This window comes from Rhodamnia argentea, chromosome 11 (assembly GCF_020921035.1).
Source record: "Rhodamnia argentea isolate NSW1041297 chromosome 11, ASM2092103v1, whole genome shotgun sequence".
In the NCBI taxonomy this organism is placed as follows: domain Eukaryota; kingdom Viridiplantae; phylum Streptophyta; class Magnoliopsida; order Myrtales; family Myrtaceae; genus Rhodamnia; species Rhodamnia argentea.
Window position 1 is genome coordinate 20,502,154 of NC_063160.1, and position 27,346 is coordinate 20,529,499.

Here is a 27,346-nt window from a genome sequence, read left to right on the forward strand (position 1 = left end):
AGTTTGTTCGAGATTTTGGAAGTGGTCGCACGCAAGAGGAAAATGGCATTTTTGCAATTTCCTCGTCAAGCAAAGGGTGTTTTTGTATGGGAGACGAATTCCCAACGTGGGGGGAGAGAGAGAGAGAGCGCGAGGGAGAGCGCGAGAAGGAACCGCTGTCGTTTTGGCATTTACAGATGGTTGCCGAGTTACGAGCAGCTGTCGTTTTTGTGTTTCTCGTCCATTACCGGTTTCGCGATGACCCCATCCAAGTACGTGTCGGCCTACTATTGGTGGCGTGTGTGGCCGCCCAACGGAAACAGAGAAGACATTCCACGCCACGTCAAAGTCGTCAGGATGTGGATGCATTCTGTCACGTGCTTCATGAAGGCATCAAGATAACATCAACCACTTGGCATGTTATCTTGCTCCAAGAGCAGAAGATACAATAAATTTTTCAAAAAAAAAATTTGAGATATATTCACTAAAAGTATTAAAATTTGTCAAAAAATGTAATTAAATCTTAAAACTTGCAAAAATGCAATCGAGTCCTAAAATTTGTTAAATTAGTAAAATTGAGTCGTTACGTTAATTCCGTTTAACTTAGGCGACGAAAAATGCTAGCGTGGTTTTGTTTAATATTTTCTCTCTCGTACATGGAGATAACGTGACTAAAATGATGTCGTTTTTGTCCAAATATAATTCTTAAAGTAATTTATATTTAAACTAATTTTAAAAAAAGCTAGAATTGGAAAAAAAAAACAAAAAACAAAACAAAACCAAGAAAAAGTAGAAGCAGAAGAGTGGCAAGGGCTTAGCCCTAGTTGGGACCCTCGTCGACCGCAGGCGAGGACTGTTGGCCCTCGTCTAGATCTTCTTTAGCGATCATCTCCAATAACTTGGACACTTCGCTCTTCAACTCTCGAGGGCTCTTCGTCGAACCTCCATCCGGGTCCTTTGTTTCTGCCATGTTGATCACTCTCTCTAACCGACACCATTCGAAGAACATAGCAAAACAAATTGATTGAACTCGAGAAGCTCGCGAGGGTTGGCATCCTACCCGTGGCCGGAATTGGCGAGGGCCGCCGACCCTTGCAAGATCCGGGTGAGGGCCGTGACCCCCGGCCAAATTTGGATAAGGGCCAGCTGACTCTCACCGACCACTTTGGCCGATAGTGGTGGGGTGGCGACGACAAGGGAACCCTTGCCTCTGTTTTGCTTTTGGTTTTTTTTTTTCTTTTCAATTTTACCTTATTTTTAAAATTAATTTAAATGAAGATTATGTTTAAAATTATATTTGAATTGAAACGACGTCGTTTTAGTCACGTCATCGCCACATAGGTATTAAGAAAAGCCATGTCAACATTTTTTATTAGCCAAATTGGGCAGAGTTAATGCAATTACTTGATTTCATCAATTTGATAAGTTTTAAAACTCAATTACACTTTTTACAAGTTTTGGGACTCAATTACACTTTCGTGATAAGTTTTATTACTTTCGTTGAGCATATCTAAATCGTGTGCATTTTTCTAGACCCTCTATGAGTTCCTTTAAAAAGACGAATAATGACAAGAATAATAACAATGATAATCATTGTTATTTTGTAGTACTCCAGGCTGGCTATGAAAATTTTGCAAGAAACGATCATAAATAATAGTTGTTAATAGCCGCATCGGACACGAATATAAAAGAACGGGGTTTAAAATACATATACTACTTATCCATTTTATTGTGTGACGATTAAGAAAGTATCGTGAATCTCATTTACTCGACATGCTGCAATAGATTGGAAACACGGGTGATCTCTCCGGTAAAATCTTTCGTAGTTAGAAAAGTGGTCTCCTTAAAATTCCCTAAAATGGCAACGTGGATAAAGGCATGCCACCCACCGGCCTGACTAGCCACGGCCGCAATTACAGACTTTTGCGAGGGACGGTTTTGAAGCAAAAAGGTGACAGCCCGTGTTGCCAACATCCGATGATGGAGGACAGCGCTTTTTGTTAGTTGCGCAACTTAGGAAGCAAGTTTGATTCCGGGGCTTGCAATTGCAGGGGTGTCAGAAAGGCCCACGCCAAACGGAGCCTCTTCGGGCCGGGCCGGGTCTGGTCGGGCCATTGACATCCCTACAGCTTGTGTTGCAATCTTCGAAGATAACAAATCTCCTCTCTTTCCTAAGAAATCAACTATAGTCCGGCCTATGCAAATTGCGCTGGCCCGGGCGGGCCGTTTGGTGTTTTGGGCTCGAACGCTCCTGCAAAGGCTCACTCAGGCTAGTTCATAGCAGCTCATTTTGTACTTTTATTTTTTTTTTCGAAAATTATGGGTAGGCACGGATCAATTCCTTTAAGCTAGTTACCCGACTCGGCCCATCCAAGTCTGTCTAGTGACCAAGTACTGCTATGTTATTTTCCTATGTTTCTTTAATAGTGAAAAAATTACCATAAAAGTTCTAAATCTATTATAATTGCGGCAATTTAATCTTAAACTTTTTTTGCCAATTAAGTCGTCAGCTTTTTATATTTGTGTCAATTAAGCCTATCGGACCAATTTTAATTAGAAATCGTCGATATGCACGCCGGGCTTCCTACTTGACACGGCCGAAATCTTAATTTTAATTTTATTTTAATTTTTTTTATTTTTTTATTTTCATTCTGTTCTTTCTATTTTTGTTATCTATTGTGGCCCGCCAAGATTGTCAAAGCTCGCCGTCCATTGGGTGAGGCCATCGCTGCCGCGGGTGAGGCCATGGCCACCCTTGCCCACGACAATGATGGCCTCGCCCAAGGTCGGGGCGAGGGCCGCAACCCTTGTCGACTACAGTGGGTAACAAAAATAGAAAATAGAAGGAAGGAAAATAAAAAAATTGTAAAAATTATAAAAATTTGTCCGCGTCAAGAACGATCGTGCCACGTAGGATGTCCAAGATCTATATCATTGATTTCCTATCAAAATTGACCGGATTGACTTAATTGGTACAAATGCAAATGATTCAGAACTCAATTGAAAAAAAAAGGATTTAATACTGAATTGAAACAATTGTAACATATTTGAAACTTTTTTGGTAAGTTTTCCCTTTAGGATGTATTTGTTTCGGGAAAGACTTCATGATAAAGAAAATGATTAATACCGCGAAAAATCTCAAATTGTACATCTCTGATAAATTTACCCCAATCCAATTTTTGGGTCATAAAAAATCTCAAATTGGTATACTCGTGATATATTTACCATTTGTTAGCTTCGGCCAGATCTTATTGTGAAATTACTAAGTTGGATGGTACATGGCAATGACTTATTTGCGCAGCAAGTTCACATGAAAATTCATGTCAAATTTGGAAAAATTGTCACTAATGTACCAGTTTAGATAAATTTATCACTTGTGCATTAGTTAATTTGTTTGGGATAAATTATCATATGTGTACCGGTTTAAGGTTTTTCGTGGTATTAGCCATAAAGAAAATGCATTCTAGGGAATCATTTTTTAGGAAAATATTTTCCCTATTTAAAGTTAGGAAAATATTTCCTAACTTTAAACATGCATGGTTTCCGTCAATGGATTATTTTCAGAAAACCAAACGCATGAAAATCCAAAAATTGATTCAATAAATTTTTTTACTCAAACAAACATACCCTAAGGCTCCATTTGTTTTTCGGAAAATAACTTTTGGGAAAACGTATTTGGGATTTTTCGGCATTTGATTAGTGAAAAATAAGATAGCAAAGGAAAATATTTTCCACCCATGGAAAAACTCCTTCAAAAGTGGGAAAAATGTTTTCCCCATCTTTTTTTCATCATCTCTTTCATAATATTTTATAATATTTTATAATTTTATAATTTTTCTTGTCTTTTTTCTTCCTGTTGTGGCCGGCGAGGGTCGCGGGAGCTCTCTAACCACTAGGCAAGGCCTGGTGAGCTTCGATGGCCTTCGCAGGCCACAGTAGTAGTAGGAAGGGGAAAAAGGAAGGAGAAAAAAAATTAAAATATTATTAAACATAATCAATGTCAGCATTGGTCGACAAAGTGGACTGAATTGACACAATTGTAAAAGATTTAAAACTCAACCGGAAAAAAAAAAGGTTTAAGATTGAATTGATGTAATTGCAATAAATTTATGACTTTTTTTTTTAGTAATTTTCCTATTAAAAAGTGGCAAAGTTAGAAGAGTAAGCGAGGTTCACATGCCACCCCCTTCTGAACAAAGCACTTCCTTAAAGAGATCTCTTCAGACAATAACAAATACATCAGTCCTCGATCCCACACTAACGCACAAATAAACCGTGTCGTTATCCTCGACCAAAGGTCCGCCCGTGACCCCCGTGGCTGGCCCATGTAATGAGGTCCGTAATTTGGATCAGTGCTTAGACCGGTATCTCCCCATCCACAGATTTCATGTCACGTGAGGCTCCAAGTTTTAGCGATAGCTTGTGATCGTGGAGACTTAGGAGATTCGTCGATTCTCGTACGATCGACAGCCACGAACCAATAGTATTCGCGTCGCTGTGCGAAGGAAACCGACGTCAATAATCTTTCTCGACATCTTCAACACTGTTGTTTATTCGTAGGTTTAGGTATATTTTTGTGTATATACAACCCCCGTCGTTCAATTTTTTTGACCACCAACCCACGTGCCAATCTTCTATATAAACGGAGCTCGAGCTCCTTCATTAGCGCACACACCACACTTGAGCACTCACCGGAGCAAGCGAGTGAGCGGTAATATAGCGAAGAGTCATCATGGAGAGGCGCGCAAAGGCTGTCCTTGTAGCTGCGGTCCTGCTGGCCGTCGTGGCGAGCCATCCCGTGGCAGCCGGAAGCTCAGCCATGTGCGGCATGTCCAAAGAGGGCTTCGAGGCGTGTAGGCCGTCGGTGAGTGTCTCCAACCCGACCGAGCCGACCCGCGGATGCTGCTCGGCTCTGGCCAATGCCGACCTTAACTGCCTCTGCTTCTTTAAGTATGCTAGGACGTTGATGCAGACTTATCAAATCAACCCCGACTTGGCGGCCCAGCTCCCCGTCAAGTGCAACCTCGCCCCCTCCTTCCACTGCTGAAAACCGACGACGTGCTCATCCGTGTATATGCACGGGGTCTTGAAATAAAACCACAGGCCTAAGCATTTTTGTGTATTTCTTCTTTCGTATCGTATGTGAGATTTTTGTGCCTTTCGTTATGTATTGGATGGACGTAACGTTGTTGTTTTCAGTTGCTTATTTTTTCCTGCTAGTATCATGATTTTCATGTTGTGGTGGGGATATCATGTGACGAGATCTGTTTGAATGCTTTTGCTTTTGGATTGAACATGTGTTCTCGGATGAACCCGTCGAAATCACTTTCGATTTAAGCGATGACAAGCCAAATGAAATCAAGTTAAACTTTTTACGATTGAGAACACTATGCTAAACTTATCATCGACGAATTAGGCCTCGCAAGCCTAATCAAGGGGCCAAGAATCGTGAATAACTCTACTAATTATCGATATTAATCTGCCTTTTTCAAATGAATCTAACACAATATCCTAATTATCATAACTAACGAGACATTATTATTTGGTTGCCAATCAAAAAGTGAGATTCAATGGTTAAAAAAAAAGGTATCTCACAAGTAATTTTCAATATTTGAACTTTTACGAAATTAATTCCTTTGATTTTCATGCCTATTGATATAAGAAATGGAATTTTTCGTCATCATAACTTAAAAAAAATGATTAAGATTTTCTCTCTTTTAACTCTGTAATTATTGCCCGAAAAGGAGCACGCCAGAGGCATCAATCCATTTATCCATTTCCACCAAGTATTTGACTATAATGCAAACGTGGCAGGCTCCTATTAGTGGTCCCGGCCGAATCCAACGCCATGCAAAAGCAGGCGATTGAGACCCCTCGTTGCTGAGATGTCGAAAGCGAAAATATGATAAACCCAAAATATTCGCCGGGCGATGGATGACGACAATTGACGCGAAGAAGAGCGAAAAGCAAACGCATTTCACTGCGCATCTGCATTGTACATATAAAGAGAGAGAGAGAGAGAGAGAGAGAGAGAGAGAAACTTAATCTCTTCGAAATCGTTTTTGATCTCCGTCTCTCTGCAAGAAGCACCAGAATCTTTGTTCTTGTGCTCCAGCAGGTAAGCTCGATGCCGGATCTGCTCATTTTCCGTCTCGATTTCGTGCTTGATTCGATTGCTGAATCCGCGCCTGCATAAAATTACGCATGCGTGTTTGTTCATCGAATCGGCTCGGGCCTGGTCGTGTACGCCGCCGGCGTTTGTTGCTGCTGATTTTGCTGTTCGATTGATTTTGAGCGCTCGGGATCGAGGATTGAGCTGATTAGTCCTGAGTTAGTTCGATTGTCGCCTTCTTTAGCTCGCCGCCTGGCTGCTTTTGGTCTAGGGCTTTCGTTGATCGGCTCAATCGGATATGTTGCGTAGTTACGATGATCCACTGCGCGATTGCTGGCATTTGGATGGGTTTGAATTCGTGATGAACGACTAGCTCTTAGCTCGAATTAGTACTTCCTTTCGTAAAGTGTGCTATCAGGTGATGATTTCGAGCAACTGATAGGTAGAACCTTGGGGTAATGGTCCATGAGGTTATCTGCTCATTTGCTTGATTATGCTGTAGAGGCTGTGTTGTCTCTGGTGGCTTTTTTTGGTTATGCTTCGAATGGAAATTCAAGTGCTTAGTTTGGCTAAGGACTTGGTGAACTAGGTGGTTTCTTTTCTTCCTCAGTTTCTCTGAATGGAAGCAGCCAACTAGGCTGAGGACGTCAAGCTCTTTGGCATGTAGGGCTCGGACTTTCACCAGTGACGATGTTCACATATGGCCATTTTGAGGATGAATTCCCCATCCAATAAATATGTAGAAGCTTTGGTGGATGAGAATTTAGTCTCCCTTTTATGCTTCCAACTTTTATGCCGTTTCTTCCTACTTCAGATATGCTGCTGAGTTCTGAGATCATTTTTAACTATTTGGTTTCATAGTATTTGAAATATTAAAACTGGCTGATATTGAGCCTGCTTCATGCCTCTAGGGTTTATACTTTCCAAAGATGATTAATCTTTTCAAAGTGAAGGCAAAGCAGAAAGAGATCGCAGAAAATGCTAATGGGAAGGCCCCTGTCAAGAAGCAAACTGCTGGCGAACTACGTCTCCATAAAGGTTCATGTTCCACCTCCTTGTGGTTTAACATCTATATCTTTGCTACTATGTTCTGTCAGAATGGCCCCACTACTAGCCACTGTTTCTCTATTAGTTGTTTGCTGCATTTGGATGTGTAGCTTAGAGTAACGAACTGATGGGTCTTATACTGTCTTATCATCTTATACTTCTCTATAATTGAATCTATTGATGTCACAAGCCACACTTCTGACCATGAAAATAATTGGGGACTCTTTTTTAGCCCCTTTTCCCTGGTTTGGATTTGAGCATGTTTGTGATGTATCCTCTTTGTATTGTCAAAGTGATAGCTGTATCGTGCTAGAAATGGGTTAGTGCTACAGAACCATTATACGCTGCTCTCATGATTCGCAAATCTTCAGTTTTGTATAAGGAATAAGTGAGTCCTCTTCAGAGAGAGATTGATATGTAGTTTTAACTTGTAGCCTTACCTGGTTCTGAAGGTGACTTATTCCATTCCAAGAGTTTAATGAGTTTAAGCTTGGTTAACTGTCTCTTGATCTTATTGACTACATTGTTTAGTGTCCGCAGAACAATTTTAGTGGTTACTTTGGATCATTGGTGCCATATTAACAGCAAATATTCATGTTTTAAGCTAATTTTGGGATTTCTTTTTCACAGATATTAGTGAGCTTAACTTACCAAAAACTTGTACCATATCCTTTCCCAATGGTAAGGATGACTTGATGAACTTTGAGGTGACCATACGTCCAGACGAAGGATATTACTGGTAAGTCTTTTTCTGTGGCCTTATGTTTGCATAAGAGACGTTTGGCATTTAGAATCTCTTCCTAATTACTCGTATGAAGGACTTTAAACTGTTAAGCATATAGGTTTACGGATGGGTGCTCTAGAATGAGAACAAAATTGGAAAAGAACATTCTCTCGTCTTATTTGTGTACGGACTCTAGAAGCTAGAACTTTCTGGGTCAGATCAATACTGCAACTGAGCATGTTCTGGGATGAGATTATAATAGTATACTTTCTTTCCCTCGGTGCTCAATCTGTTCATTATCCTCAGTTGTACCAGTGTAAAGGAATTACTAACGAGGCACATTTTGTGGCAGTGGCGGTACATTTGTTTTCACTTTTCAAGTGTCCTCCGTCTACCCTCACGAGGCACCAAAAGTCAAGTGTAAAACTAAGGTAAGTTAGCCCTCACCTATAAGTATGGATGGTCTTTTACTTAATTTTCTCAAGTATTGATATGGCTTTGCTCTTTCAGGTATACCATCCTAATATTGACTTGGAAGGAAATGTTTGCCTCAATATTCTAAGAGAAGACTGGAAACCTGTCTTGAACATTAACACCATAATCTATGGGTTATTCCATCTTTTCACGGTATGGGATTTATTCCTTGATGAGTTTTTCTTTTTTAAATGGTTGTCATTTCCTCAACAAGCCATTGCTCCCATGCAGCAACCCAACTATGAAGATCCACTCAATCATGATGCAGCTGCGGTGTTGAGGGACAATCCGAGGATGTTTGAGTCTAATGTGAGACGGGCAATGGCTGGCGGGTATGTAGGGAACACCTTCTTCCCACGATGTATGTAGCTGTTGTCTATGTCTGCTGATCATCAAATTCATTGCCGAGGTTTGAGGGTTTAAGCCTTTAAGGGCTGTTATCTTGATGTAGTGTTTCCATTGTCAAGTTGTATTTTCTGAACATGAATTGCCAAGGATGAAGGCCACATGAAAGTGTGCCCGAATTCAAACTTTACCTTTGTTCTCCGCATGTGTCCTTTCCTTTATCTTGTTGTGAATATTGGGGGGTGACTACTGTCTTTTCTTTGGTTGGACAAGAATGTGCATTATCAAACGAATTTGGGAGCTCATGTTTTGCTGCACCTCAAATTTTTGTGCTACATATATAGTGCAAATGTGTGGACAGTTTTATTTTTTTCGGATTCCATTGTATACCACACATTTTCCAGGACCTGTGCCTCTTGAAAGATTTGTTGCTCCACGCTCATACGATTAAATTTGATAGATATCTCAAAATCACAACGTAGCAGGGTTTGAGATCCGTACTTGATATATTGACGGAAATAGCATGGCAAGGCTGTGTCTGGCCTTGGCTCCAGTGCTTCCTTCTAAATCTCTATCGAACACATTGACGTTGTTGTTCTCAGGCATCTGGCCGGTGCGCCTGTCATCGCCTTGCTTCCTACTAGTACCTGTGATTAGGCGGGTGTTTATAGGGCCAGTCCCAGTAGTTCCTAACCTGATTTACGTGAAGCATTCAATCACACTGATTACCTGAAGACCAGCCACACCTGATCATCACTTACGCCAAAGCGGATCTTTCATTAGATCTCTTCGATCAATTATTTGACAAAAAAGAATGATTGTCTCAGCCTTTCTCAGCATTCCAGGATTCATCTACATATATAATGCTATTACTGTCGAAAAACCCAATATCCATCCTACAAAAAGACATGTCACACCGGGTTCAGAAGACCCGAATGTACACGTGGCCGAGCGTGCACATCGATGGAGAGAGAGAGAGAGAGAGAGCTGCATGATCCATCGACAAAAAGGAAGCATATACGGATTGGAAACTATACTGAATAGCTCTTTAATTCAACTGTCTACAATAAATCAAACACAAAAAATTTCGACTGAGCTACAGAGGGACGATATCAAACAGACTTCCATACCCAGATGAGTAGAACAGGTGATCTAATAAGAATCAAATGATACATTTCTGATCCCCAAGCAAAAGAAATATATATCGCACAGGAAAATGCAATGTCTCGACAGGTGCTTTGAATGATATGCATTAGCAGGGCACGGCAAATCTCTTAACGATTGAGGCCATGTACTTGCCTTGGTGCTCGGCAAGAGCCAGCTCGGTCGTGCTCGGTTCCCTCGTGCCGTCACCAGAAAATACTCCAGCACCGTATGGGGAACCTCCTCTTATGGTATCCATCTTAAACATTCCGGCCCCGAAAGTGTACCCAATTGGCACGTAGAGCATTCCGTGGTGAGCTAACTGAGTAATTGCCGTCCATCTGCGAAGCATGTACGGCATCGTTATTTCTATGGAAATTGATATTTAAAAGACTCTTCTAAAGAAACACCATGGGAAGAAAGTGCGTTCTCTCGAGGTTAGCTCATAATGAAACTTCATTGGTTACTCGATGTGTGTTTCTGGGACAGATCAACTAAAACTCATACAACTCTGGTTCGCAATACGATCTAGCTATCAAATTGAATGTTGATAAAACATGAAAGCCTTTGTAAATATGGATTTGCAAGAATTGGAAGTAATTCCACATATCCTTGGAATTGAAAGTTGAATAGTTCTTATCCGCTTCATCTTCTGTACTGTTCCTAATGCAACTGCTTCTTTGAGTAGCATCTAGAGGTTAGGAAGGCTAGATTTGGATTTGCAAGGTCAAACTCTGCTGAGGTAAAATTTGAAAGTAGCCCAAACAGTATGCGACTCGGCGTTTTCTTGGTTTTCTAGTCTAAGAAGTGAGAATGAGAATGCCCGGCATGACAACTGCCAAATCAAGGCTGCTGTCTTTCTTAAACTAACATTCTCTGTAACAGCTCTTCCAAAAAGTATAGATTATTACCATGTAAAAATCTCTTACAAATGTGGACTCAATCAGCTTAACAAAATACACATAAGTAGACTCCCTAATATTGCAGAAATAATTATGTGAACTCAACCTGAGGATATATGATCTAGATGATAGACTTACTGATCACTCTAGATGCTTAAAATGGAAAAAGCAGAACCATCAATATGAGTTCCTGGCCTCTCGACCTGTTAAACATCTTTTCGGTTTTGGTTACCCAAACAATAAAGTAAACCTCTCAGCAATCTACTTGGAGATTACATCACACAGAACTCCAAAGAGTGAAACCACGCCGTTTTTCCCTGTATCAACGTATTCAAAACCATTGGGCACATTACAGATATTGCATCCATATCAGACTTTTCAGTAGCTTCCCAAGCAACCCAATCAGTCTTATTAAGACTATTACATGAGGCAACTGCATTCACGCGATAAATTAACCAATGTTTTAGAACAGAAAATTTTGGAAAGTTGATAAGGGAAAACTGTAAGTTTGTGTCACGAAGTCAGTTCAAGTCATGCATGTTTTTGGAGATGCTTGATTCTGCTGAATTTTCCAGACCTCACCATAACAATTAGGCCATAGAATTACCTTCAGCAAACACTCCTTTGATCAAAACATCCTTAGAATGCAAATGTGATATCTGTCAACTTAAGAAGGATCCTGTAAATTATCCTATGGTTTGGAGATCACATCGTAACTCTAGATTTGTGCTGATCAAAGACTCTTGGAAATCCATAAACCTTTGGTTGCGAAGTTTCTTCTAAATCAGAATTTTATCCTCCACATACATGATAAGCTAAGCACGAGTTAAAGCAGCAATTTTCACCATAAGAAGATGTAATCTCTGGACTCTCTTCGAGCACCATGATTTCCTCATTCGTCCAGTTAGATTCTATGCTCAAGGATAGTCTTCAACCCAACCCATTTAAACACATTCAAAACAAGCCATACCGAGATGATAAACATCAGGACACCAAGCAAACCAACCAATCTGAGAATTAACTATGAACAGGCCGGTATGAAATCAGCCAGCTCAAGTTAAGTCTTCCCAGGTAGCCACTAATCTCGGCTATCAGCAAAAGCTACTCATTTTCACAATAAGAACAACCAGCAAAATGAAAAACTTACGCCGTAGTTTCTTGCCCTCCACCCTGAGTGCCGGTGCCCACAAAGAACCCGGCAGGCACTCCGGCAAGCCTCTGCTCGCGCCACAACCCCCCAGTCGAATCGAAGAAGGCCTTCATCTGTGCCGCCATGCACCCATACCTGGTTGGAAACCCGAACAACAACCCATCCGCTTCCACCAATTTCTCCGCGGATATAACAGGCACTTCATCATGTTTCTGAGGGACCCTCATCTGCTCCAGAACCTCCGACGTCAGCGTCTCCGGCACCCTGTAAAGAACACCCTCAACGCCATCAATTGAATCCGCACCCTTCTTGATCCTCCTCGCAAGAAGCTCCACGTGCCCGTACATTGAGTAAAAGATTATGAAAATTCTCAGCTTCTTGATGGTCTGCGCATTGTTCACTGTGACCGGGGCAGTGACTTCTGCTTCTGCTGCTGCTGCTGGTGGGGCTCGTTCCTGGGCAGGCACAGGGCCATCCCTTTCTCGGTTTGGAGGATCTTGATCAGCGGACTCGACCGATCTTTTCTTGCTCGGCACACAACCGCCTCCTTTACCCATTGAATTGCAAACCGAATTTCTAAAGTTCCTAGTCTTGATTTGACAAGTTTAGGATTCTTAAAAAGAGAACGATACTGGTGCTATACTACGTGAAATGGTGATTCAAGAAACATTTACTGGTCGACTGGGGAGTACTGAAAATCAAGAAGAAGAAGATGAAGACAACAGAGAATTAAAGAACGAGGAGAAGGGAACAATTAGTGGGTGGAATTGAGCTCTATCATTGAAGCAGAGCTCAGGTGTGAGCTGTGTGGAATTCGGGGAAGACCATTCGCTGGCATTCTGTCATAAAGTAAAGAAGAGGATGGACGAGACCGGGTTGGAAATTTATCTGTTGACTTTGACTGAGTGGATTGTGCAGAGAAGCTCCCACGTTGTCTTCTCCTTTATGTACAGAAGAAATGCACAAAGAAGCTGCTATCCACCTTTTTCTTCGGGAGAATTATTGCCTTGTTCCATGAAATCACACGTTTTCACCCACTAGTGACTTTTTCAAGCATCCACTCGGAGCGAGCATTGTCCGGATTGATTCGATGTTCTTAAGTATCGAAGGCCGAATTGATAATTCCAGTTTTTAGAACAGTGGACTTAATAGAAGGTCTCTGAAATAGGATCGGAATGAACCGACTGATCTAATCCGATTTCTGGACAATCCAGTGAAATCGATAGAGATCGAAAAATGATAATCGTAATCTCAACTTGTACATTCACAAACAAATCTTCGTAGGACTAAAAAGAAGTGTAACAAAGATGCTAATAATTCGATCATACAGGTTAATTAAAGGACATAAAAATTTGTGCGCAGGAGCTACTTTTTGAACTACAAAAAAAATTCAAGTTTCTTGTCGTAAGTCAGTTGTTCAAGCCTTCATGGCATTCCGACCAAAAAAACAAAAAAAAAGCCTTCATGGCATAAACTTTGGTCTGCTCAGCAGCATAAAATAACTTCGGTAGACAAACCAAACATGTTGGAAAGCATCCAGAATTTAAAAAAAAAATGAAAAAATCAATGTTCAATTGCATCTTCTCTGTAACAGACGCATCTCTACAGATTAGCCGTTCAGTCTAAAAAAAAATGGGCAAAGAAGTCCCAACTTTCTTTTAAATAAAAATAAAAAATTGTAGATCCGGGAGGACGGTCCACCAATCCAATTCCCCCCCTAAAATTGGGAATCGGACTGCCCGGATATCGGTTCCACTTTTAAGAGCCAAGAACCGGACCGAACCCACCGATTCAGTCTAGTCCGGGCGGTTTCTGATCCGATCGATTCATTATGCTCACCCCTAGCATCCATCTTTATCTTTTTATTTCAACGATAAAAAGACAACCTGGATGTCTATGGGCAAAATATTTTTCGCGAAGTGAATTTAGGATATATTCCTTCTTTTTTTGTCAGTTAGAAATGATAATATTCATTCTTGAAACACACACACAAGAAATGAGTGTCAATTTGTGATGTTGAGTATGGAATAGAAGATCGTCAAAATTTCTCTGTTTCGCAATTTGTTCTCTACTCAATATTCGAATATTCAAAATATCTAATGACAATCGCTCCAATCGACGAGAAAAAAAGGATTAGTTCCTCCTAAATATAGTGGGATCTCCATGGACATTATCCATTGGACAATCTCAATCATAAATTTCATTTCAAGTGGGGTCGTGTAATTATTGGCTATGATTTAGATTAAAGCACAAAATATTTCCACTCGTGAAGAACCCAATACCTAGCTCGATACATACTGCACACTACACTATTGGAAACATAATTTCAGACGAATTGGTATAGTGCTAGACCATGATTATTTTCAAAGCAGTTGGCTGTCATTCGAACAGGCGACAGGTTCAAACAGTAATATCCCATTTTAATGAATCATTCTTCTCGATTCAGAGTTGAGTCGTGAAGCGAATCCCTCTGTTTCCACTCTGCTTCTAATGCAACACATGAACTAAATGGAACGGTAAGTTTCTGTTCAAGAATGAAATGTTGCTCTTCAAGAGTATTACAGCACGGAAAGAAGGACTTCACTTGATACACCAAAGCATTCCAATGCTCTACTTAACTTGAGCTAGGAATTAATGACCAGAGCAGGGCAAAACAGAACGAGGCCATCAGAGAAGGAGCAGGGCTCAGCGAAACTAAATGGACACAATGAAGGTTTAAGAGTTAGTGATCATTCTAACCCGCCTTCTCACTTTTCAATTCTCTTCATCTCAATCAAACCATGTCCTGGGTAGTATTATCATTGGAATCATAAAGTCTTAGACTGAAAATATGCAGACTTTCTACTTACAGTTCGAATTACTACAAGAATAAAAGGGAGATTCAGAAAGGACTCCAGATCAGTAGATTTGACCCGAAAAGTTCACGCAAAGCTTAGAGAGGTAAGAAGGTTTTTACACAACCAAATAATAAAAAAAAAAAGGACCAAGGATCCATACTACATAAACAGCAGTTTGTATGCTACTTGAAGATACAGCTTGCAAAAAATTGTAATATTCTCAGAGAAAAATTTGGTTGGAAAACGATGAGGCCAACAGGAAAGGTTTTCAGGTCCAAATGGAATCCTACCGATGCCCAACAATTCAAGTTTCAGCTAAGAAGACAACAGGTGCTAAGAAGCATCTTTGAATACCAGAACAGCATTTCACCAATCTGAACCATCAGGGAAGGGTTTTAGAGCATCTTCTTTACCATTAACATAGAATTCTACAACTGCCTTCATGCGTGGAAGCTTGTCAGGATGGTAGTTTACATGAACAATCACCGGCTTAATTTTGTTGAGGGAGGTATCTTTCCTTACTGTTTTAAAGAGTACCTTACTATTCATAAAGAGATAAAAGTCCATCGTCCTCCTGGCAGCATGGAGACCATCATACCCGTTATGCGAAGGAAAAAAGAGTTCTTCGTTGAAAACTGCCTGGTCCCAGGCCTTTTCCCGAGAAAGCCTAGCAGCTACACGATCAAGGAGCTCAATTGAGGGAATTGTTGGTCTGAGATAAAAGAAACCAGAATTATAGACCCACATGCGCATCGTATGAGCGTATCTGGCCCAACCCATTCTAGGCTCATCAAAGACGTCATTAAACCCGTAAGCAGTCCTGTTGTCATGACCATCTGTCATGGACTCGACATCTGAATCCCGATAAAGATGGTCAAACGGGTTTTGCAAGTAGACTATGTCGACATCAGAGAGAAGAACACTATATCCCAACTGCAAAAATTCCCTCAAAATGCGGAATTTCAATCCTGAAACAGCATGATTCCCTCCTGTCTTTCCTATGGAATCAACACCTTCATCTGGATCTCTTTTGTAGACAGGAACACTGTTTGACTCACAGAACTTAGCAATATCTTCATCCAGAGCAACAACCAGATAATTAGGTATACCCACTCTCTTTATGTTGGTGAACCAGACCTCCAACATTTCCTTCACATTTAAGTTGGCCAGGGCAACTATGAGCTCTCTATTAACTGCGACTTTCTCCAATATCTTTGCTAATCTCGGATTCACAGATTCATCAGGGACAACAGTGGGATTGGCTCTTGAACCCTTTACAGTACCAAATGGCCCAGCTTTCTGCTGTTTACCCAGAGCAAGAACTTGCTTCTGAGCCTGATCTTTCCCCTGTTCAGCTAACTTAAGTTTTTCAATCAACTCCCTAACTTCCTTTTTCAGCTCAGCATTTTTCTGCGAAACAGCCACGTACTCCGACTTCAACATGCTCATCCGCTCAGATGATTCACCGGAGCTGGAAGAGGACTCTCCCTAGCAGCCAGACAATAAAAGAAATTGCTTATGGCATTTGGAGGATACCATGAAAAACAAGTTAATGCTCATCATTCCACCAAATTAATGAACTACAATTCCATTCAAGGCTCATGTCTCACTCATACCTCTTAGGCCCTCGTTCACACATTTCAATCTGAAAACACGTGATGTAATATAACAAGGAACCTTTTTGACTTATGTTTCTGCAGCACATGAAGAGTTACTCATGTAGCGAGAGGATGACGGACAATGACATGCATGTTGAAGCAGAACCTGTTTCACATCAGATGGGAAAACAAGCCCAGAATTTTCATTTCTTACAAAGTCCATTTACTCTTCAGGGAAGAGCATCCGAAGTACATATTCAGTTATTTGATTAAGTATACCTCCACTGATGTCTTAACTCAAGCTATCCTAACCTAAACCTCATGCCAAATCACAGTAACATCAGAACACAGGAATATTTTCTCAACCTTCAAAAGTCAAAATCCAGATTGTAAAGTGAAATAACATCAAAGAACCACGAGAAATTCGAGTTTCCATTTAATGGGGGGCGCAAAATGAAAGATCTCTACATGTTTGTTCTCCTAATCGTCCTGTCCTCACATTGCCATGACATCAAATAAAACAGTCACCTTCAACCTACCCTCACCCTCACGATCTCCCTGGAAGTTGCTCAACCCAAAGCAATTCAGATCAACTAGACAAGCGAAATTCGCAGAGATTGCAGTTCAGGGGAAACAGAATAAAAAGAAATTAAGCCAAGCTAAAAAAGAAAGAACCTGAAAATCGGCTTTGATGAGGCGACCACTCCGAAGAGGAGGGCCAGCGACGGAGAAGAGCCCATCGGGGAGCAAGAAAGCGAAGACGCAACCGATAGCAATGCCGACGGCAATGGCGACGGCGATTCTTGATTTCCGAAACGAGTGGGAGGAGCTGCCGCTTCGCATCAAGGGTCCGTCTCTTCGACCAGTCATCATCTCTCTCTCTCAACTGAACATGAAAGCTTCACAGCTCAGGATGAGAGACGAGTGCAACGAAATCGGACGTCGGACGAGAAAGATGGGTGTAACCCAGTTCAGGAAAATGCACAACTGATTCAACCGAAGGGTTTAACGTCTGGATCATACCAGAGCTCTGCTTCTATTCTGTTTCCGAGAGCGATCGAACTTGGTACTCACCGAACACGCTTCAGATCAAAGGAAAGGCCAAAAATGCCGGCCGCAGCAAAGAGACGACTCATTTGGCCCAAAAAAAGGAAAAGAGAAGAGAAGACTTGAGTTTGATCCCCTCTCTCTCTCTCTCCTCTGCCTTCTTTCTTTATCTTTTGCATCTCGGTTTGTGAGGCAAATGAAGGAGCAGGAGCAGGTGGACGGCTAAATGACAAAATTGACCCCCAATACGCGCATTGCATGTCTGCGGCAACTTCTTCACATCAATTAGCTCGACGCGAAATCTGAAGCCCACAGATTCGTGCGTTGGAATCATTCGTTCTTTCACTGAAGGAAGCGTAGCCCAGATCACATGAAAGACCTGAAAATCCAAAAATTATTGAAAGTCTCTAAATTTATTCGAAGCGGACATGTTGAGATGATCTCATAATTAGCTCTGATGAAGTTTTCGTAAACTCTTTCAACACCCATCTCCTTTTCATTCTCGGATCCTCTCCAGCGCCAGTGAAGTAGTAGGTAAGTCCATCAGTGGATGGATCTCAATGGAATAGCGAGAGGAGAGATTGAATACTTCAAATGGTGACGTTGGCATCTGAAGCCAATAATTTCCTTTGGGCCGAGGAAAGTCAACGATCGGAGATGAATTACTTTGTACAACGATGATGGGATCCGAATCCAGGATGTTCATGGGCTGCGACCATGCTGAAGTGAGGCCCCAAACAACTGTTAATTCCATCGCTTGCTCTTATCAGAAAAACTGAGGGTGTGCATGATAACACTTCCGGTTTCGGAAGTGCTTCTGAAGTAGAAATTCATTTAGTAAAAATTTTTACTTTTAAAAGAAATTTTCACTTCTAAAATTGTCTTTTTTCCTATTTGAGAAGTTAAAAAAAGTAGCTTCTCCAACTTAAGAAATAATTCTCGCCTCACCATTTTTTATTACGACATCACCTTCTTTTCGATCATACCCACCTCCACCAACCTTCACCGCCACCGACCGTTGCCGGCCACCCATCGTTGACCTCCATCGTCCGCCGCCCAAGACCATCACCAATCGTTGAACATCGACTAGCCCCACCCATCGCAGATCTCCGCCGGCCGCCACCCACCAACCGCCCACGGTAGCCAACCACCATGGACCTCTGCCGGCCGTCGCCCATCATTGCTCGCAATCGCCGACTACTGCCCATTGCCAACCTTCGCTAGTCGCGATTGCGGGCAACAGCTAATCGTCGTCGATCGTGACCGCCGCCCCCTGCTGTCAATCATCGACCACCATGCCGGCCGCCGCCACCAATTTGCCGTCTCCAGCTGCTGGAGTAAAAAAAGAAAATTTTTAAAAATTAAATAATATTTTAATAATAAAAATTATTTTTAAAAAAATTTTAAAAGTTCAAAAATGAGGTAGAAATTTTTCGGCCGCCAACAATAATTTTTCACAGAATATTTTTGTATTAATAATATTTCAGAAGTAGAAATTTTCAACCATTACCAAACGAATTTCTCTTATCAAAAATAACTTATGGAGTAGAAGTAAAAAAAATCAACTTCTAGCTAGAAGTTGATATATGAAGTAGAAGTGTTATCATGCACGCCCTAAAAAACTGCATGTCTCTGCTTGCCCCAGAACTTCAAAGATCCATGTCATGGATCGTTGACTCCGAACATAGGATAGCTACTTGAAGAGCCAATCTAGAAGCTGGATCAAGCAGTTTAGAGATAAACCTCTGCGGAACTCACGAATGCGTGCAACATGCCCTTCACTACAGTGAACATCAGTATTCACAAAGTGTGGACGAGAGTGAACACACGATATCCTGGAAGTGCTCAAGAAGTTAAACTTCCCTGATCCTGGAGCCGAAGGTAATCTTAGCGTTGAGGCAGAATCTTGGACTTCCCTGATTCTAGAACCGAAGTACTGAACTATTGGGAATGACTTGACCAGCTATTTACTTCATCCCATACAGTACCATCAACATCACAATCTCTAGACCAATAAAATAAGGATGGTACAGGAAGGGTCCCTGAACCACATCCAAAGCAGGTGTGGACCTGATGCACTATTTGATAATTAGCGTTTGAAGACCATCTCGGTCTCAGTTTAATGTTCCGGTTGGGATTCATGGAGTTTCCCAATGTACCGTCTCTCCCAGAAGAATGGCATGATCATGGGCTCATCACGACATTCTCTCTCAAGCAAAACCAATGAGAACACATTCGGCATTGCACATAGGAACACAGTACTCGAATTGGAGCAAGATATCACGCCGAGTCTGGTTCGCAAGCGAATAACGAATTATACACTTAAAAGTTAAGAACGAAAAGTTGAAACCAAGCCAATGCAGTTGCAAGGTGTGTGTGAGAGTATGAAGAAGGTTGACGGAAAGCACGAGAGGTAACGAAGATAAAGGAGCAGTCGCAAAACCCAAAAACACCTGCGTTTGATATGTTAAACACAACTATTTGCATCACGGAATTTGATTCTCGTCTACAGATCAAATACACCGGGATCAACATGACAGTCAAGTCCTCGAAAGACCTCCCGGGAAAAAAAATCTTGACCAAGAATCATGGAAAGATGTCATACTTCAGTGACTTTGAAGCTCAGAATGAGGGACGAGTGCAATAAAGTAGAGCAAGAGAAATGGGTGTTTTCCAAGAAGTGTAGAACTGAAGAACGACGGCTGATTGGAAGGGTTTAAATGTCTGAATCATTTAAACTTGGTGCACGATTGAACTCGGTCGAACTCGGTTTCTCGCTGTATGCTTGGACGAAAGAAAAGGCCAAAATTGCCAATCGCAGCAAAGAGAGGACTCATTTCGCCCAAAACTGGGCTCGCAGCTGATACGGGGTATCACTTGGCATCTAAACTCCACCATAGTTTCATTTGGGCCGAGGAAAGTCAACGATCGCAGATGTATTTCGTTTGGTGATGGGATCCACAGCCCAGGATGACAGGAGCTACGACCATGCACAAATCTGACCTTAGACAACTGTTATTTCAGTGTTTGCTTTTTAACAGGGAAAAGAATGAAAAAAAAAAATGCATTGTCTTCGCTTTCTCATTGAGAAACAGAGCTGAACTGTTTTCCGAGTTTGCCATCTCACCAAAGGGACTAACATCTTGGAACTTCAAAGATCCATGCTTTGGATCGTCGACAGTTTATAGATAAATCTATGTGGAAGTCGCAAATACTTGCAACATACCCTTCACAATAGCAAACATCAATATTTACAAAGTGTAGACTATATTGGATACGAAATCTCGGAAGTGCTCATGATGCTAAACTTCCCGATTCCCAACCTAAACCCACCAAAGGTCCGCTAGACTAGATTAATCGAGCTCATATCCCATTTCAGAGCAAGGAATTTGCAGTTACGCAAGTAGGCCCTCTTCCTCATTGACCTCTGTGAAATGTCAAACCCTAAAACTTCATGATATATATCAAGCAAGCAAAGTATCTGTACGTTACGGGTAAAGATGCATCAATCATCATGTCCTGATTCTGACTCTTGATTTTGGTTCCGCGGACCCTCGATAGCAGCAATATCTTGCCTTTCTCGTGGATGAGCACTGTTGGTCAGAATCCCGTTTGCTGATCCAAGGCCACAAAAAGGTAACCCGTATTAGACACCAGAACAAATAAACCAGCACTAAGCTATGAACCTTACATGAATTGGTATGCTTTCAGATGAGAAGCATATGAATAGCAAATAGTGTAAAACTCGGATAATGAAAATCGATAAATCTTTGGCACAACGTAGTTCTCATCAGCCCAAGTCGAGGCTCATCACTAATAGGCTAATAGCAGAGAGAAATACATAGTCCAAGTTGGCATAAGTAAAAACCTGATTCGAAAACCCCCGTGATAAGTCTTCTTGCAAAAAGAAATTCTTCCTGGTGTTCACTCACGAATTTGTTCTGCAAGTTCAAACATCCATCAGAGCTGTGCATTTCCATTCAAATGTTTCTCCAAGTCCATATTACAGAATGAGCCAGCAAAACAGGAACAGAGTTTTTACCAATTAACTATCTATAAATTTATTATCAACAAATTTCTCTAGCAGCAAATTCTGCTTTCAAAACCCATCAGTTGGAGTTCATTAGAAAATGAGCATGGTACGAGAGAGGAAAATAAACCTGAAGAGAACTAATTCTATCTTTGCGAGACAATGACAGGATAGCAACAGACTAGTTTAAGAGTCACACATAACATCATTCCCTTGTTAAAAAGAAAAACCGAACTATAATGTACAAATGACTATCAACCTCCTAATTCTTTCGATTTAGGATGTCTAAAGCATGAGACATACAGGAGGTTTGCAAGGATTTAGTTCACTGGTAGAGCCTCTACTTTCCCTCCAATAAACCCTTAACTAGTGGGTCATAAAGAACCTCAATAAGAATTAAGTGAGCACTAAACACCCCCATGCCATCCCATTCGCGCAGGCAGGGCAGCCCAATCCCCTAGCCCACCATTGGCATTAGGGATCAACTATGTAAGAGTAATTATTCCCAACCGAGCATCCATATCCTGCTACACTGTCACTAGAAAGTATAACACTTACCAATTCACCATAGAACAGTCCAACTATTTGATCCAGTCTTCTTCGATGCTTCAACAAGAAAGGACGGAGGCAGTTCATGTATAAATGCCTAGCACCCTGTAGAAAGCAAGAAGCACTCAAGTGGCTTGATTGACACATTATATATTTCAGTATGAACAATGGGAACACTAATCAACCTCGTTTAGATTGGATCACCATTAATGCTTTCATCTTTTGAGACAAGAAGTACATGTACAACGTATGGCTAGATATAACGAACTAAAAGTCATCTTACATGTGAGGGACTGCTTGAATCCACCTACCAAAATGTATGATTTAGCAACAGGTTTTCCATAGTGTAAATGAGATAGTCAAACTTACATTGCCTGATGGACATTGCAACCAGACCAGAAATGCGAACTTCATGTAGTAGTAAGCTGGAAACCTAACAAAAGCAGCAAGAGCTTTCTTAGATCTAAGTCATCCAACGGATAAGGCTAAAAAAAAGATTTTGCATTAAAAGGAAAATAGTAATGCAACATTGAGCAAAACAAGAATGAAAGAATGGGAACAAATAAAAGGCAGTCTTGCTTGACTGCAGAAAGGACAATGCTAAAGGAAAGGTTAAAAAACAACGAACTTGGTCCATCTAGCATATTTCAAGGGTCAAAAGTAGGCCAGACTTCTTAGGGACATCCTCATGACCCCATATATTGGTTACACCTGAAAAAAATTTCTCTCAAGGGGAGTAAGAAGGCTTTCATGCTATTAATCTCTGGCCGTACAAATTGACAAATAGGCTAACCAGTTAGAATAAGCCCTTGACAGGAAAAAATCATTTGTTTGCACAAGGGACTATGGATAAACCTTAGAGCGCATGGAGGTAAATATACAGTTCAGGTAAAAGATCTTTCTCTGACATAAACAGCAGTCAAACTTCACAGCCTCTCCAAATTTTGGATTATAATTAAGTAATATATCATAATTAGTTTCAAACAAAATAGAGAAAGGATATTCCTGTATCAAAGGCCAACATTCTGCTGTGACCTCAACTAATAAACCTAGAGAAAAAATAATCCAAAGAACTGGGAAAGATCATATTGGAGTTCAGAGACTCACCAGAAGAGAATTTTGTCCGTAAACACTTCTGCAACGCTAAAAGTTCCATAAGCTGCAATTAATCAACTACTACTGTAAGAAATGACAAGGAGTGTGGGCATGCAATTCAGATTCTCAGCCTCCACAATGAAACCACAGTTCGTGGAGACTACTAGGTTAGATGGACAGTGTTCAAGCAATTAAATTCTGCACTTTGCATAGCTTCATGTTCATATTAGATACGCTGCCGAGACTAGCAGAACCACCTACCATCCATCCTGCTCTTTACAACCACACTTGAAAAGTATCTCTAGAACCACATAACACAAAGTTCTTGGTAAAGATTTCCAATCAACCTTTTTCTAGAATGGAAGGCTAAATGCCTAGGTGTGCAGGCCCCAAACAACTCCAACAAAATTCTAAAAGTTTTCACCTAAAAGAATTTGAAGGATGTAAAAATGGAAAGGTGCCAACCTGCCCAATAAAGAAGCCATCTCTGCTGCTCATTCTGATCTCTCTCCTCAATGGCTTTGAATGTTGAGTAAACAGGGAACACAGTCCCCACAGAACAGCTGCTTGAGCCACATAACAATGTAGTGCTTGTGATAGTGTGTAGCAATTTGCAAAGCATTGTAGTGTAAACTGAAGGAGTTAAGTGAACTCTCCAAACACGACAGTTTCTCAGCGCAAATCTCCACTCACATGATGATGGCATATGTAAGTGATCACTATGTTCAGGAAAACTACAAAGAGTTAGAACTCACCATGCAGTCCGGACAACAATGTTGGAGCTAATTGGGCAGAGAAGCAAACGTAGCCCGACCTGATCCAAATAAATGCGACCATCAATGCAAACTTAATGCATCCTACGCAAGTCAAATGAATGCAAAAGCACAACGAGGACAACATTCTTTCCAAACAAGGGATCCCACACGGACAGGACACATTAGGAATTGTGACGAAGCTATACACTCAAATCACTTCAGCATTGCAAGTAGCAGTCAAACATATGACACGTGACTTGTCCACATTTCTGATCCCATCAGAAACCATGGATACTTCTAACGCAGGATGAAATCGGGGAGACACTTCAAAACAGAATCAGCCTAGAATCTGATGAAGAGACCAGCAAGAAAGGTAACCGTAACTGGACTATAGATATCAACACCACGGTCCAAAGATGTAGAAAATTTGCTAAAAAGGCACAAACTTAGGTGCAACTGCAAACTAACATCTCGTTCGCAAATCTCCATACCCATTAAACGTTCGTTTCTAAGGAATCAGAACAATTTCTTCGGCTAAAACCCGTAATTATCCACGGGCGATCCACCCAATAGTAAAGTAAACGATCTTATGAACGAGAAAGACGGCTAACCTCGCCCGCAAGAGCCATCGAAAAAAAGCAAACGCTGCGAATTTCCCAGGCACTGGTACGAGGAAGGAGAGCGAGAGAGAGGAGGAATCGAAATCTCACCGAATTTATTTACCAAATTACGAGTGAAAAATCGGAAGTCCATGTCGACGCAAGAGGGCTCTCGCTTCGCCTGGTAAAGCATGAGATGGGCTTTATGGGCCGGAAAAGAGGATGAGGTGGGCCTTATTGGGCCGTAAGAAGTGTTCGGTTTCTATTTTCATTGCCATTACTTTTGGGCCGTGTAAGAGGTCTTTGGTTTGCAATGACGGACCCAAAAATTCAGATTATTAGGGTAATCGAGCATGGGGTGTAGGAATAAATGTTTTCATCGCACTTATTGAGTAATAATAACTTCTAGTGCAAAATGGTAAAATTTTCCATTTAAATCAAATGATCGTAAATACATGTAAACGACGCATCCTGTATAATCGAGTAGCTAACACTTTTTTTTTTTCTGTACTATGAAATAGTTCAATTTTTCCAATTGGGATGCATGTGAGGACTCCGTCAAAATCGAATTCGAAAAATGTCAACGTGGACATTGACGCCGTTGTACTACTACTGACTGTCCGTATGGGAAATAGCTAATTGGAGACAATGCTGCTCTTGCTGAATACGCGAGTCGTGACGCAAAATCGTATGACATCACAATCTATTTAATGGAAGCCTCATGTCGAGCCCAATTTTGAGAGCCGAGATACTTGACTGAACAAGAAAAAAAATGAGCTACTCAACTAACGGGACATAGTTATGTTCAAGCACCTGTGTTATCAATTAGCCATTTACTTTTACTTGACCTGATTTTTAGCTCGACCCGCTAAAGGAGTCTATATGTGCAAAACCGATTGCATGTATGCGCACGCACATTTTGTTTTCTAACTCACCACGATGTCCATATTGTGCATACAATAAGCACTGATCATTTCCAATTTTGAAGCTGTGCATGCACGATTTATTTCGACGCAAGTCCGTTTGAGTTGGAATTTTCTCTCTTTACTTCGCTTGGGGGGGAAATTGAGAAAGAATTGGGAATTTGGGCTTTATGGGCTGTGAAAAAGTACGAGGTGGGCTTTGTGGTTTTCCTATTTGCTGTTTGAAAGTATGTTGGTTGCATAGTGGGCGAGCGCGGTTTGCAAGAACATCCTACCAAAAAAAATTGTTTCAGATGCATCTCAGTGAAATAAGTGGAAAAAAATCTGATATTGTAATACAATTGGCTCCTAGAAGAAAAATTCTTAGAAGACATGAAATAAACCACGTGAGGTTTTGTTCAATGTTTTTTGTTTACGAAATGTCCATGTAGCTTTGCACAATTCTTTATTTTTAATCATAATGTAACTCCATAAGCTACGTTTAAAATAAGCAAGGAGGCACCCCTTCTCTTGAAGGTACATACTCGATCTATTTTCATTCATTTGAGCATCTTTAGCCTAAGATCAAATATTTTAGTCCGCCCGGAAGCCAATTTAAAGAAGCTTCGAAAGTTGTTGTATGTATAATAGTGGGGGATTATGGGACCAAAAAAAAAAAAAAGCCACGAGTCTCTTCTTTAAAAGGAATTTGGGCATAGACAAAGGCCGATTTGGGCGGTGAAAGGGCAAAACTCGTAGTCTAGCTTCCTCTAGCCGCAAAATGGTTGGACAGTATACTGGACCGGTAACCGGTGAAATACCAAAAAAATACTACAACAAATTTCAGTGAACCATTGAAGCACCAACATAAACTTGATCCTTGCTTCCAAATGAAGTAGCTCTGAGGGGTGTCTGACCAAACAAAAAATATAGACCGAACTCTTTTGATGCCTTCGGCCCATTTGAAAGTTCATTGTTTTTTGTCTGAAAAAAATTCTCTTTTTTGTTCCTATGCTTTTTTTTTTTGGTCGATTTTAGACTTCATTGTTATTTAATCTTTCAAACGGGCTGAAAGCACAAAATGTTTCAACTCGTGAAGAACCCAACACCTAGCTCAGTACAGACTGCACACTACACAGCAATTGGAAACATAATTTCAGAGGAACAGGTAGAGCGCTAGACCGTGATTATTTTCAAACCAATTGGCTATCATTAGAACAGGCGATAGATTCAAGCAGTGATATCCCATTTTTTATGAATCTCTCTTCTTGATTCAGAGTTGTGTCATCAAGCGAATCCCTCTTTTACCAGTCTATTTCCAATGCGACACATGAAATGAGTATGTTTCGGTTCAAGAATGGAATGTTGCTCTTCAAGAGTATAACAGCTGGGAAAGTAAGACTTCACTCAAGACACTAAAGCATTCCCGTGCTCTACTTAACTTGAGCTAGGAATGAATGACCAGAGCAGGGCAAAACAGAACGAGGCCATCCGAGTGCGAAACTAAACGGACACAGTGAAGGTTTAAGAGTTAGTGATCATTCTAACCCGCCTTCTCATTTTTCAATTCTCTTCATCTCAATCAAACCCTGTCCCGGGTGGTATTATCATCGGAATCAGAAAGACTTAGACTGAAAATATGCGGACTTTCTACTACAGTTTGAATTACTACTAGAATAAAAAGGACGCTCAGAAACAAAAAAGGACTCCAGATCAGTAGATTTCACCTGAAAAGTTCACGCAAAGCTCGGCGAGGTAAGAAGGCTTTTTATACAAACACATGACCAAAAAAAAGAAAAAAAAACAAGGATCCATACTACATAAACATAAGTTCCTACGCTACTTGAAGATATAGCTTGTGAAAAATCGTAATATTCCCAGAGAAGAAAATGGTTGGAAAGCGATGAGGCCGAGAGTAAAGATTTTCAGATCCAAATGGTATCCTATCGATGCCCAACAAGTCAAGTCTCAGATAAGGTGACAACAGGTGCTAAGAAGCATCTTTGAATACCAGAACGGCAATTTGCCAATCCGAACCATCAGGGAAGGGTTATAGAG

The 27,346-nt window shown here is 41.0% G+C and overlaps 5 protein-coding genes and 1 long non-coding RNA gene across 8 annotated transcripts in view; 2 read left to right on the forward strand and 4 right to left on the reverse strand.

Annotated features, from left to right (window-relative positions):
- LOC115735585 (DNA repair protein REV1) overlaps positions 1–27,346 on the forward strand; it is an 870,695-nt gene that overhangs the window by 677,131 nt on the left and 166,218 nt on the right. The gene's annotated exons all lie outside the window — the stretch shown is intronic.
- Positions 4,765–5,346, reverse strand: LOC125312916. Its single transcript, XR_007196996.1, has 2 exons — positions 5,078–5,346; positions 4,765–5,040 (listed from the first exon to the last, which is right to left on the reverse strand). It is a non-coding gene; the product is annotated as an uncharacterized LOC125312916 (long non-coding RNA).
- Positions 5,907–8,871, forward strand: LOC115735744 (NEDD8-conjugating enzyme Ubc12-like). The gene is made up of 6 exons (XM_030667141.2): positions 5,907–6,097; positions 7,003–7,129; positions 7,769–7,877; positions 8,215–8,293; positions 8,373–8,489; positions 8,568–8,871. The coding sequence occupies exons 2-6, from the start codon at positions 7,021–7,023 to the stop codon at positions 8,703–8,705; spliced, it is 552 nt and encodes a 183-aa protein (XP_030523001.1). The 5' UTR covers positions 5,907–6,097; positions 7,003–7,020; the 3' UTR covers positions 8,706–8,871.
- LOC115735743 (probable NAD(P)H dehydrogenase (quinone) FQR1-like 2) lies at positions 9,706–12,847 on the reverse strand. The gene is made up of 2 exons (XM_030667140.2): positions 11,874–12,847; positions 9,706–10,165 (listed from the first exon to the last, which is right to left on the reverse strand). Exons 1-2 carry the CDS (start codon positions 12,431–12,433, stop codon positions 9,934–9,936), a joined length of 792 nt encoding a protein of 263 aa, XP_030523000.1. The 5' UTR covers positions 12,434–12,847; the 3' UTR covers positions 9,706–9,933.
- LOC115735625 (arabinosyltransferase RRA3-like) lies at positions 14,874–17,879 on the reverse strand. Its single transcript, XM_048272941.1, has 2 exons — positions 16,987–17,879; positions 14,874–16,201 (listed from the first exon to the last, which is right to left on the reverse strand). The coding sequence occupies exons 1-2, from the start codon at positions 17,182–17,184 to the stop codon at positions 15,080–15,082; spliced, it is 1,320 nt and encodes a 439-aa protein (XP_048128898.1). The 5' UTR covers positions 17,185–17,879; the 3' UTR covers positions 14,874–15,079.
- On the reverse strand, positions 20,502–24,537 carry LOC115735627 (HVA22-like protein k). 2 transcript variants are annotated; one of them, XM_048272969.1, is made up of 8 exons: positions 24,399–24,537; positions 23,788–23,846; positions 23,498–23,595; positions 23,045–23,096; positions 22,307–22,370; positions 21,947–22,042; positions 21,231–21,299; positions 20,502–20,976 (listed from the first exon to the last, which is right to left on the reverse strand). In XM_048272969.1, exons 1-8 carry the CDS (start codon positions 24,414–24,416, stop codon positions 20,959–20,961), a joined length of 474 nt encoding a protein of 157 aa, XP_048128926.1. In that variant the 5' UTR covers positions 24,417–24,537; the 3' UTR covers positions 20,502–20,958. The 2 variants fall into 2 exon arrangements, with proteins under 2 accessions (XP_048128926.1, XP_030522840.1); XM_030666980.2 differs by having other exon boundaries at positions 20,502–20,973; positions 21,227–21,299.